The 11446-nt window shown below is 50.1% G+C and overlaps 3 protein-coding genes across 3 annotated transcripts; 1 reads left to right on the forward strand and 2 right to left on the reverse strand.

The window, feature by feature from the left end:
- Positions 1 to 503: 503 nt before the first annotated feature.
- LOC103627794 (glutaredoxin 2) lies at positions 504 to 1514 on the forward strand. Its single transcript, NM_001157579.2, has 3 exons — positions 504 to 868; positions 977 to 1066; positions 1247 to 1514. Exons 1-3 carry the CDS (start codon positions 635 to 637, stop codon positions 1322 to 1324), a joined length of 402 nt encoding a protein of 133 aa, NP_001151051.2. The 5' UTR covers positions 504 to 634; the 3' UTR covers positions 1325 to 1514.
- A 228-nt stretch (positions 1515 to 1742) lies between these two features.
- LOC103627795 (uncharacterized) lies at positions 1743 to 4237 on the reverse strand. The gene is made up of 5 exons (XM_008648095.4): positions 3783 to 4237; positions 3341 to 3447; positions 2874 to 3242; positions 2237 to 2750; positions 1743 to 2037 (listed from the first exon to the last, which is right to left on the reverse strand). Exons 1-4 carry the CDS (start codon positions 3997 to 3999, stop codon positions 2238 to 2240), a joined length of 1206 nt encoding a protein of 401 aa, XP_008646317.1. The 5' UTR covers positions 4000 to 4237; the 3' UTR covers positions 1743 to 2037; position 2237.
- Positions 4238 to 4866: 629 nt separating this feature from the next.
- On the reverse strand, positions 4867 to 7619 carry LOC100281124 (uncharacterized). Its single transcript, NM_001154043.3, has 4 exons — positions 7315 to 7619; positions 5866 to 6075; positions 5682 to 5758; positions 4867 to 5342 (listed from the first exon to the last, which is right to left on the reverse strand). The coding sequence occupies exons 1-4, from the start codon at positions 7504 to 7506 to the stop codon at positions 5198 to 5200; spliced, it is 624 nt and encodes a 207-aa protein (NP_001147515.1). The 5' UTR covers positions 7507 to 7619; the 3' UTR covers positions 4867 to 5197.
- Positions 7620 to 11446: the final 3827 nt, after the last annotated feature.

An 11446-nucleotide genomic window follows, 5' to 3' on the forward strand; every position in this document is an offset into this window, starting at 1 on the left:
CTAATTTTAATCCCACCTAACCTCCACCGCACCAGATTACCAGGAGGGGGTTCTTTAGAAAAAACACAAGATTATCAGGTGGGATTAAGATTAGCCTTTGATTCTGGATCCAAAGGTTGTTAAGACGTTTTAGCATGTTTACACAGGAGAACCTTTTACACAGGATACGTTGCCATATATATATATATATATATATATATATATATATATATATATATATATATATATATATATATATATATATATATATATATATATATATATATATATATATATATGAAAGGGGCATCTGTTTTTAACTTTGTGAATTTTTCCCTTTACTTTAGGAATTGGCGTGAGGCGTGTGGCCGAAGCCCAGGTGAGGGCGTGTGGAGTTTGCAACGACGGCCGGGGTAGAATGGAGTTTGGAATCGCAAACGGGCCAAATGACTTACACAGCACAAAGCCCATATTAAGCCTGTGTTTTGCAAGCGTTTGGATTACAGCGCCCGCGGGCCGCAGGCGAGCAATCTATCTATTCTACCCCACCTGACCTGACCCGCCGTGCCTCAACCGGTTCCGCGCGGCCAACGCGTCTTCCGGTCTGCCCCGTCGGCGATAATCCGCCGCCTAGCAAAGCGGCCGAGCCGAGCCGATGGCGCTGGCGCTGGCCGGGCTCCCCCACGCCGCTTCCCGCCTCGTGCCTCGTGTCCGCCAGCCTCCCTTCCGCGCTCTCTGCGCCGCAGCTGCGGCCGGCGATGCCTCGAAGCGGATGCTGGTACTGTACACCAAGCCGGGGTGCTGCCTCTGCGATGGACTCAAGGAGAAGCTCCACGCCGCGTCCATGCTTGCTGGCACGCCCTACTCACTCGCGTCTCTCGAGCTCCAGGCAAGCCAATTTGCTCGCCCTGCTGGTTTGCATTCGAGTAACTAAAGCTCGTCCGGGATGGATGGATGGATGGGTGGATGGTTGACCTGGATTTTGGATGTGGATCAGGAGAGGGACATCACGACGAATCCGGAGTGGGAGCGGCTCTACCAGTACGAGATTCCAGTGTTGGCCAAGGTGCTCCCCGACGGGACCGAGGTATCATTGGCTCTTGCATTACTCTCTGATTCAATTTGCTCACCCCTAGCTCTTTGAATTCAGACTTTACTCACACTATGTGCCAACTACGAAGCTTTTCAAGCATTCCTGGAAACAGTACTTTGATTCGTGGAGCTCCTCCCTGACTTCCCTTTTTGTTGTTCCATACTCATACTGCAGGAAGTACTTCCCAGATTATCGCCACGTCTAAGTGTTGAGCTCGTACAAAAGAAAATTTATTTTGCGTTTGATCAGTAGGGAGACCGTTCTGGGGGAAACGGTAATTTTATTTTATTAATTAATAGCTCCAGCTGTAAGATTGCCAGTTGTTATATTTTCATGATTTTGACACATGAATTTCAATTTGCTTGACTTATGTTTGCAAGGAATTACTTTAGGTTTGTTCATTGCTCTGATGAAATATAAATTATATGGAGTGACATCCAAATACTTGTGTTGGTTCTTAAGAATTTTTATGTCACACATGATGCATTGATGTCACAACGAAACGCGGATAACCGAACAGAAATACCATGTGAAATCACAGGTGCTGCTTTTCTTCTTTCTTCTCGTAAAGAAGTGAAATCTAGGCAACCGGATGTAGAACAAAAAAAAACAGAAATAAGAATAGAAAGCTCAATACAGGAACAAGTTATACCAGTGAACAACATGCAGGTGGCTCTTGGAAATTTTGTTAGAATGACATTCTTCATGGAGATGCACGAGTTTGGAAAATTATCATAATTGACAGATGGCCAGCCATTTCTTTAGCTATTGCCATACTATTATACATGAAGTTTGGGAGTTATCCAGCTTTCTGGCTACTAACTTCCCATTTTCTACTTACACTTGACGGAGATTTCTTACAACTTTAGCCTAGGCACACACACAGCTACTTCATACCCACCTTGGTGTAACTAGGCAGGGGTTTGGAAACTTATGGAACCTTTGAGGCACCTAGAGATCAAGCACTGCAGAAATAATTAAGGCATGCAATCAATAACATGTATTCAAAGCCTTGTATCCATTTCATGCAGTCTATTCTAATTTCGAGATAAACTCAAGCCTCATACTTGCTACAATTCTAAGATATGCATTTGCATTAAATTAACCTTATAAGAAAGATTGCATAACTTTGAAGAGTCTAGAAAAAAGCCCTAAACAACTTACTTCATTTCTGCTTGGGTGCTGGTGCAGCGAATGTTGTTGCTGGCACTGCAATACTATTTTTCTTGCCCTCAGATGTGTGCTTCCTATGAAACCGTGTCGACAATTGTGGAGAAATCGTCTTGGATGGCACACGCATTAGTCTGCGATGTTGAGTGGTTGCATTTTGAATTTTAACCAAAGGAGGGCATGAGATTTCCCTGGAAGGGTAGATTTTTGGCCCCTCCGGTATTGGAGGCCAGGGCATGGATGGCGGTGATATTGGAGAGAAGCTAGGAGCACTGGATGGAAGGAAGGCTTGTAGGAGTGGAGACAACGTCAAACCTATAATCTCGCCGAAAATTGAGGTATTTAGGCCAAGGTTCCTTGCACTCCAGTTTGTTATGATTCTGGCTAGCTGTTCGAGCCTGTAGTTTCCTAGATAGATGCTGTGGTCAACGGGGGAGATGGAAACTTGAACTGTAACTGGTGTTGCAACCGTTGAGCCATTCATATTCGTTAACTCGACATATAATTCCTGCATGTGCATTCATACAATACATAAGCATAAGCTGTGACTTCATGTCCATTACTACAGAAAGGAAAAGAAAAATCAATGCACGGGTGATTCTAGTGGATGAGAGGGGATAGAGTCGGTAACCTCATCTGGTGTTTGCTCTAGTGTGGATCCAAGCTCAATCTTCATCTCCTCAAGAACCCCCCTTATTTCATGAATGGTCGAGTTAAACGTGACATTGAAGAGAGGTTCTCTCAAGTCAGCATGCGGAGCACTATGCGGAAGCAGTACCGTGATCCCTCCTGGGAACCCTAGAATCTCCAAGCAAAACGTGTCTCCAAAAACAGACGGTGTCAGAGACAGATTCAGCTGCTGTAGCGTAAGTTTTATCAAGGACGCTCTCAGTGCGTCGATGGATTCTGTGCTCATGGAGGTATTTCTTGGGTCTGGAAGAACACCAAACTTCACATAAGTGGTGTCTGCATATACGTATGGTTGCATGGAAACTGAAACCTGCACAATTGTTAGCCAATATTCAGGTGCCTGTCTCGTTTTGAGTGCTTGAGAATATTTCGTTTTTTTTTGTTACTGAAGTGGACTTGAGACATTACCTTGCTGTTGGGGACACCTATTTGGGTATATATCTCTTTTTCGAGCATTCCAGTCTGTGAAGCTACCTGTGAGTGTGGCACTGACAAAATGAAGCCTGCCTCGATTTCTGCAGGAGAGATGCATGTTTGTATGTTAAAGAATAGCTTATATTATCTGTTTAGATCAACTATAGCTAACTGTTAGGTGCAGCTAAAATCTGCCCATGTGTGTTTGGATCCCTAGCTAACAGATGCATATAATCCATAGGAATTGACTATTAGCTCTTGTTAGCTGGTTGTATCTGGCTAATGGGCTAACAATTAGCCTGGGGCTTTGCTGATTTTAGCGTTCCGATCGTCTAGGACTAACCTCTAGCATCTGCTATCCGAATGCACCCTTATGTCTATCTGCTAGAACTCTCGAATCAATTCTTCTACATGAGAGGAGGACCTCTGGTCTTACCGGCGAGTATGCCAGGATCATCGGGGACGTCTCCTGATGTCCGGAGACGAAGCAGCAGGAAGAAGGCCGAGAGGAACCCGCTGACTGCCAGGAACAGCACGGATACGCACTTGCCGTTGACCACCACCTTTTCAACGACCGCGCCACACCCACACCGGCAGCGGCTGGACCTGGTTGCCGGCGCAGGGCTAGGGAAAACGCTGCCGGCCTTGCCCATGGTGAGCGCATCTGTCAGCGCGCACTAGTCTCTCTTAAGCTCGCCAGTGATCACACAGCTGGAGAGCATGCAGGCGGCTGCGTTGCGTTGGGGTTGGGGAGCAGCTGGAAAGCTGCCGCCGGGGCTCGTCGCGACGTCGCCGTTGCCGCAACGGCGACGCGGATGGGGATGGGTTTGGGTGGTAGGAACTTTGGATGGGAATGCTCACAACGATACAACATAGGCCGGCTGTCAATGGTTGTTGGTTTAGTTTTGAACGTAGAAAAGGCTTCTTTTAGCTCCGGTTGTTCTGACTTGCTGTCTCACGGTTTTTCCATCTAGTCTCAAGATTGCTGCAGCAACTGCTGCTCGTGAGTTCTTTAGACCAGTGCTCGCCACGATGCCACATGACACGATTCACAACGGTGATACAAATTCCCAAGAGGCGCTAACGATGTCTCCAGCAGTAGATTACCCATTCTATCTTCTATCACATCTCCTATTCTAAAGTTCAATCTTTAAACAATACACAGTGCAAAACCATATATGCACGATCTGTTGAAGACCAAAACCATGTATGCACGATATGTTGAAGGACCTAAAAAACCAGCTCACTTGTTCGCAGTTTCGCACCTGTGTGCTTTGTAACGGTACATCTCATAGTCAGCTCAGTTCAGTAACTATGATACGGATAATACTATGATGTTAGCCATTATAAGACCAGTTCCTTTAGGGCCCGTTCGCTTCTTTCGGAACGACGGGCCGGAATAATTCCATGTCAAAACTATTCACTAAAATTTATATAGTTTTTGATAAGCCGGAACAATTTCAGCTGTATTCCAAGCTAACCGAACGGCCCCTTACTAAGATTACAATTCGTTTGGATCGTAATAATCGAGGGCTAGCATCGATAAGACCGATCGGAAGGCAACAAGTGCCTAAGTATCCACGATTTTGCTGTCACGATGAGTTCAGTCTCATTCTACAACATGCCTAGATGGGCTATCCCCTGGTTACACTTACATGTATGTGCTGGAGCCTAAATATAAGATTTTTTTCCCTGAAATATAGATTTTCGATCCAATCGTACTTAAATTACATACAGTACAAGTAGCCCATCAGTCATCACTGGTGTGAAATGTTCCATGTAAAAGGCAAAATTGTACCCTTCCAAGGTGAACAACATCTGAACCACAGCGCAACATCTTACAGAGAGACTCTAAATGAGCTTCTTCTTTCTGAAGAACCCTTGAAGGTGTCGGACTTGCAAAACCGATACCGCAATGCAGACCCATAGCGACAGAGTACTGAACCAGACGACCCTTGAATTTGTTGTCTCACTCACAGTTCGCATCTCTGCTTCCCTGCGTAGGCAGATCAAAGCAACTATTAGCAATGCTGCTACACAAAAAAATCCTGTAGGGCAATAAATCTCTGGGCTTTCCATCTTATAGACCAGCACAGAGAGTTCGCTAGTCAATTCACTAGCAAAATATCTTCCAAACAATACTGAACCAACCCCTCTGCTGCACAGCAGATTGGAAGTCTGAAGAACAGCGCAGCTGATCTTTCCTGGACACAACCACCTACAATACATACATACATGCCAACCTTTTGTTTTGGAATAGAAAAAAAAAACTCAATTGGCGAAACACATTTAGCTACAAAAGATGTTTCATAGACTGGTGGAATAGACGACTTGCCTTTCTTTGAGGTATATCAAGTTCTGATGAATGGCCTGCACTGCCACTTCAAGTTTCCGAAGCTCTAGTTCTACACCCTGCACAAAAGAGAGGCGGTATTCAATTAACAAACACCAAATATTGCATTGAACTTGAGCTCATGACATTTAGAACTGTAGCTCGGTACAGCAATTCGCATCCCGACCTCAATTTTTTCCTTCTTAGCAATAGCATCCCAATCTTTTGTTGCGATCCCAATCTTCCAGTCAAGATTCACAGATACTCCTGATCCTTTCTCTGCACTATCAACCCAGAAGCATGCAACGTAGTTTCCAGCTTCTGCGGTTGTGAATGCAAATTGACCAACTGTAGAATTCTCACTGTGATGCAAGGTGTTCCCATATGGTGAAGTAACCTGCACAGAGCATTGGATTTTATCAAATAATCGCAGCAAAGTTTTCACTATATCAGCAACTCATACTGTATGTTTTCAACCAATATAATAATCAAATCTTCAAACTCGATCAGAACAATTTGCCATTTGCACCTCTACTGCAAAGTTTAACTCTGAATATATTTGTAACTGAAAACCATTGTCATTCCTATCTCAAACGAATGTAGGTGCTAACAAAATAGTTGGAATGAGAAACCTTAATCCTAACTAGAGTTGGGAGTTGTATTAATAGACCAAGAGTAGGTGGGCCTGACCCATTACAAAGGGGTATGTGGATCTTTACAAAAGGGCTAACCCCAAAACCCTAACTACCCAACTAGGTCTAACAAAAACATGTATTCAGTACCTAGATGTTGCATTGGTGATGCACATTAAATCTGAACTGAGAAATGAAGTCGGTTTGTAACTAGATATGATGGGGAATGGAATATATAGCAAAGATAAGTCTAGCAACTTTGCCAATTTTTACAAGATCTAAAACTCAGTAAGAGTTTCTTATCATTCACTGTTACCTTAGCCTTTTACCAATGCAATGTTAAAACAGTAGACCTAAATGGTGTTTAGGATATTGAAAGATTTTTAAAAAATTGAGCTGTGAGCTCTCACTGGCTCGCTTCAGTGCCCTAACTTATTTCAATTCGCCCCCTTCTTTGATACTACATCTTATTCCATCACATGGGGACGATTTGATTACGATTCTATTGTTTATGAAACTTTAAAGTAGTTCACTGGAAGAGAAATAGGCAAATCCCATAAAATGCATAGCCTAGGATTCTGTAATTCTATCCCAACTCATGGGTGACATCCTAGGTGGAAACACCATTGCTTAGACAGAAGGAACCAACATGGTATGAGAATCACCTGGGTCATGAACTGATTCATACAAATCTAGTCGAAGCAGCAGGCCAACATTCAGATTCAGATTTTCTACATTTTCCTAATGCTCTGGTGTCACCATATTGCTCGAGTATAACAGTTCTTAGAATGCTCGACTCGAGCATATAGAACCACAATTTCCTCGTTATTTAGTACTCCTATTTACCCCGAATAACAGGTCACAAGACATGAAGAATATACTCTTAACAAAAGTGCCATGGAATTAAACTCTATGGCCCAGACTAATCGCTAATCGGGATGCATATCAAGGCTCGCAGCACTGAATAAGCGGGGGGTGGGGAACAGAATCGCGGGAAGCGATACCTTGACGGCGATGGTGGGGTGCGAATAGGGGTGGGACTCGTACATGATGGAATAGTCGGTGAGCACCACCACGTTAGACTGGATCTCCTCCGACACGCACTTGGTCCCCGACTGTGGCACGTCCAGCCACACCGCCTCAGCATGGAGCGACGCGACGGCGAGCAACACCGCGAGGGCCAGCGCCCCCGCCATCCCGGCCGACGGCCTAGGGATCTCCGCCTCGAGGGATCGGGCAGGAGGGGGAAGGATGCCGGTCAGGTACTCAGGTGGACAGGAGTATGGCGGCGGCAGATGAGACGACGGCTGAGGAAGCCGGGTAGCAGTTTGGAGTACTACTGTACAAGGGGTGCACCGTGCGCGTGACGTGGTCACGTGATGCTGGCCTTGTCGCGATGGGGCATGTGACTCATGTGTGTACGATGAATGGGCCTGCAACGACCTGTCAAGTGTCAATGTATAGAATCAACTCAATTCTCATCACAACGACGAGATAAATAACTTGTTTTACTTGTTCTATATCTAAATAAATTATTTTTTAGAGCTATGTTAAATCAAATATTTTTATATTTAGCTAAATTTATAGAAAAATATAGAGAATAAATATATTATAAAGATATATTTTGGGAAAAGAACTAAAAACCCTTACAAATTAGGGGTCGTCAAATACCCAATTTTTGCCAACCTTCCCACTCCAAGCTAGGGAGATTTTAATCTTATAGTATTTGGCAAACAACTCAGCGCACACATTATTATTTGTTTATGGCTCATATTCTTATTTACGGCTCCCCTACCTTGTTTATGACTCGATTAGGATGTCGTTTGGTTCACAAAATTTTACGTAAATAGTAATGATCGATACTCGGGTGACAACAGTAATATTTGAATAATGTCGGGGACCATAATTAGGGGTACCCTCAAGGCTCCTAAATCTCAGCTGGTAACCCCCATCAGCACAAAGCTGCAAAGGCCTGATGGGTGCGATTAAGTCAAGGATCGGTCCATTCGAGGGACGCGATCACGCCTCGCCCGAGCCCAGCCTCGGGCAAGGGCAGCCGAGGACCCCCTCCAGCAACGGACACACCTTCGGCTCGCCCGAGGCCCAGTCTTCACCAAGAAGCAACCTTGGCCACATCGCCACGCCAACCGACCAAATCGCAGGAAATTTAATGCAAAGGTGGCCTGACACTTTCATCCTGACGCACGCCTTCCAGTCGACAGCCGAAGTGACCACAGTCACTTCGCCGCTCCACTGACCGGTCTGACAAGAGGACAGCGCCGCCTACGCCGCTCCGACTGCTGAGCCACTCGACAGGATGAGACTGACAGCAGCCAAGTCCGGCCCTAGGCACCGTGGGAAACTCCGCCCGACCCCAGGGCTCGGACTCGGGCTCAGCCTCGGAAAACGACGAACTCCGCTTCGCCCGACCCAGGGCTCGGACTCGGGCTCAGCCCCGGAAGACGACGAACTCCGCTTCGCCCGACCCCAGGGCTCGGACTCGGGCTCAGCCCCGGAAGACGACGAACTCCGCTTCGCCCGACCCCAGGGCTCGGACTCGGGCTCAGCCCCGAAGGGCGACGAAGTCCGCCTCGCCCGACCCCAGGGCTCGGACTCAGCCCTGGCCTTAGCCGACGGTCTCCGCCTCGTCCGACCCGGGGGCTCGGACTCGACCTCGACCTTGGAAGACAGACTCGACCTCGACCTCGGAGGAGCCTCCACCTCGCCCAACCTAGGGCACGGACCGACCACGTCAACAGGAAGCGCCATCATTACCCTACCCCGAGCTGACTCATGCTACGGGGAACAAGACCGGCGTCCCATCTGGCTCGCTCTACTATACGAGTAATGATGGCGCCCCGCATGCCCTGTGACGACGGCGGCTCTCAGCCCCCTTACGGAAGCAAGAGGACGTCAGCAAGGACTCGACAGCCCCGACAGCTGTCCTTCCGCCAGGCTCCAGCGCTCCTCCGACGGCCACGACACCGCACGAACTGGGTGCCAAAACCTCTCCGGCTGCCACGATGGCATGTACTTAGGGCGCTAGCTCTTCCCCGCTAGACACGTTAGCACATTGCTACACTCCCCATTGTACACCTGGATCCTCTCCTTACGCCTATAAAAGGGAGGTCCAGGGCCCTCTTACAGAGGGTTGGCCGCGCGGGGAAGGACGGGACGGCGCTCGCGCAAGGCCGCTCGCTCCCTCCCGCGTGGACGCTTGTAACTCCCTACTGCAAGCGCACCCGACCTGGGCGCGGGGCTAACACGAAGGCCGCGGGTTCCACCTCCCACGCCTGTCTCCCTCCGGCTGCTCTCTCCCCCCTCCGCGTTCCGCCTCGCGCCGACCCATCTGGGCTGGGGCACGCGGCGACGATTCACTCGTCGGTCCAGGGACCCCCCGGGTTTCGAAACACCGACAGTTGGCACGCCAGGTAGGGGCCTGCTGCGTGTTGACGAACAACTTCCCGTCAAGCTCCAGATGGGCAGTCTCTAGCAACCTCTCCAGCCCGGGACGGTGCTCCGTTTCGGGAGTCTTGAGTTCATGTCCCTCGACGGCAGCTACGACATGATACTCCTTCCCCCGCCGCGCGACAGCGATAATGGCGGTCGACAACCCGCCCGCCGGCAGGGAAATTGACGACGCCTTCCCCACGTGGTGGAAGGACGACATTCGGGCTTGTCCCATCCCCTCCCCCACCGACGGAGGAGGAGGCGGGGCAACCAAGGCCAAGCAGGAGGCGGCACCTCGTTGGTTGTCGAGCGAGTCGACGGCGCCGGCGCCCCAACGGAGAGCACGTCGGGCATCGACCTCACGTCTGAGACGAAGACGAGCGCCATCTCCCCGCAACACACCAACCTCAAGCAAACGGACGACGCCAGCACGCTCGCGAAGGACTTGCTGGGCGTCACCCTCGTACCTGAGACGACGGTGCAGTCCGCCCCTGACGTGACAACGTCACCACCTGTCGACCAAAAGGTACCGACCGACTCCCATCTCGTGCCTTTGGGATTCGGCCTCGACCCACCAAGCAACTCCGCTTCGGTGGACACTCCCATAGAGGCGAGTCCAAACCCTCTGGGGTATCGTGTGCGGTCACCCTGGGACCGGCTGACGGCCGTCTCGACCTACGGGCCCTCGGGGTCCGAGGAAGATGGCGAGCCCGACCTCTGTTGGGATTTCTCCGGACTTGGTAACCCCAGTGTCATGCGGGACTTCATGACCGCATGCGACTACTGCCTTTCCGACTGTTCCGACGGTAGCCGCAGCCTCGACGACGAGGACTGCAGTCCAAGTCGCGAATGTTTCCGCGTCGATTTAGGGGGTCCCGGCGAAGGCAACCATCTTGGTATACCGGAGAACGGTGATCCCCCTAGGCCCGTGCCTCGTGTTGACGTCCTTCGGGAGCTAGGTGTGGTCCCCATTCCGGCGGGGGGTCATGACCCACAGCTCGAGCAAATCCGTGAGACGCAGGCCAGGCCCGACGAGAGAGCAGGAACGCTTGTGCCGATCCGCCGGGACATCGGGCAGGAATGGGCGGGCCAACCTCCGGCCGGAGAAGTGCGTCATCTCCCCCAGGGCATCCAGCACCGCATCGCCGACGACGTCAGGGCAAGGCCGCCACCGGTTTCCAATGGAGTCGGCCAAAACCTGGCCGCAGCGGCAATACTTCTCTGCGCGATGCCGGAGCCATCAACCACCGAGGGGCGGCGTATCCAGGGAGAGCTCAAGAATCTCCTGGAGGACGCCGCGGTCCGACGGGCCGAAAGCTCCGCCTCCCGAAGGCAGGGGTACCCCTTGGAACATCGCGCCGCGACTTCCCGATGGATGCGGGAAGCCTCGGTCCACACCGGGCGCACGCGCAACACAGCGCCTGCGGCCCCGGGTCGCCTCGGCAACGAGCACCATCACCACAGCCGTCGGGCCCACCTCGACGAGAGGGTGCGCCGAGGCTACCACCCCAGGCGTGGGGGACGCTACGACAGCGGGGAGGATCGGAGTCCTTCGCCCGAACCACCCGGTCCACAGGCCTTCAGCCGCGCCATACGACGGGCGCCGTTCCCGACCCGGTTCTGAACCCCGACTACTATCACAAAGTACTCGGGGGAGACGAGACCGGAACTGTGGCTCGCGGACTA

The sequence above is a fragment of the Zea mays genome, chromosome 5 (assembly GCF_902167145.1).
Source record: "Zea mays cultivar B73 chromosome 5, Zm-B73-REFERENCE-NAM-5.0, whole genome shotgun sequence".
In the NCBI taxonomy this organism is placed as follows: domain Eukaryota; kingdom Viridiplantae; phylum Streptophyta; class Magnoliopsida; order Poales; family Poaceae; genus Zea; species Zea mays.

Excerpts from the sequence above, each read along its gene's own strand:
- LOC100281124 (NM_001154043.3), bottom strand. The coding sequence starts at position 7,506 with ATGGCGGGGGCGCTGGCCCTCGCGGTGTTGCTCGCCGTCGCGTCGCTC. Across the intron at positions 5,759-5,865 it reads CTAAGAAGGAAAAAATTGAG|GGTGTAGAACTAGAGCTTCG; the intron begins GTCGGGATGCGA and ends TCTTTTGTGCAG. Across the intron at positions 5,343-5,681 it reads TTGATATACCTCAAAGAAAG|GGAAGCAGAGATGCGAACTG; the intron begins GCAAGTCGTCTA and ends CTGCCTACGCAG.
- LOC103627794 (NM_001157579.2), top strand. The coding sequence starts at position 635 with ATGGCGCTGGCGCTGGCCGGGCTCCCCCACGCCGCTTCCCGCCTCGTG. Across the intron at positions 869-976 it reads TCGCGTCTCTCGAGCTCCAG|GAGAGGGACATCACGACGAA; the intron begins GCAAGCCAATTT and ends GATGTGGATCAG. Across the intron at positions 1,067-1,246 it reads TGCTCCCCGACGGGACCGAG|GAAGTACTTCCCAGATTATC; the intron begins GTATCATTGGCT and ends CTCATACTGCAG.
- LOC103627795 (XM_008648095.4), bottom strand. The coding sequence starts at position 3,999 with ATGGGCAAGGCCGGCAGCGTTTTCCCTAGCCCTGCGCCGGCAACCAGG. Across the intron at positions 3,243-3,340 it reads TAGGTGTCCCCAACAGCAAG|GTTTCAGTTTCCATGCAACC; the intron begins GTAATGTCTCAA and ends ACAATTGTGCAG. Across the intron at positions 2,751-2,873 it reads TAGAGCAAACACCAGATGAG|GAATTATATGTCGAGTTAAC; the intron begins GTTACCGACTCT and ends ATGCACATGCAG.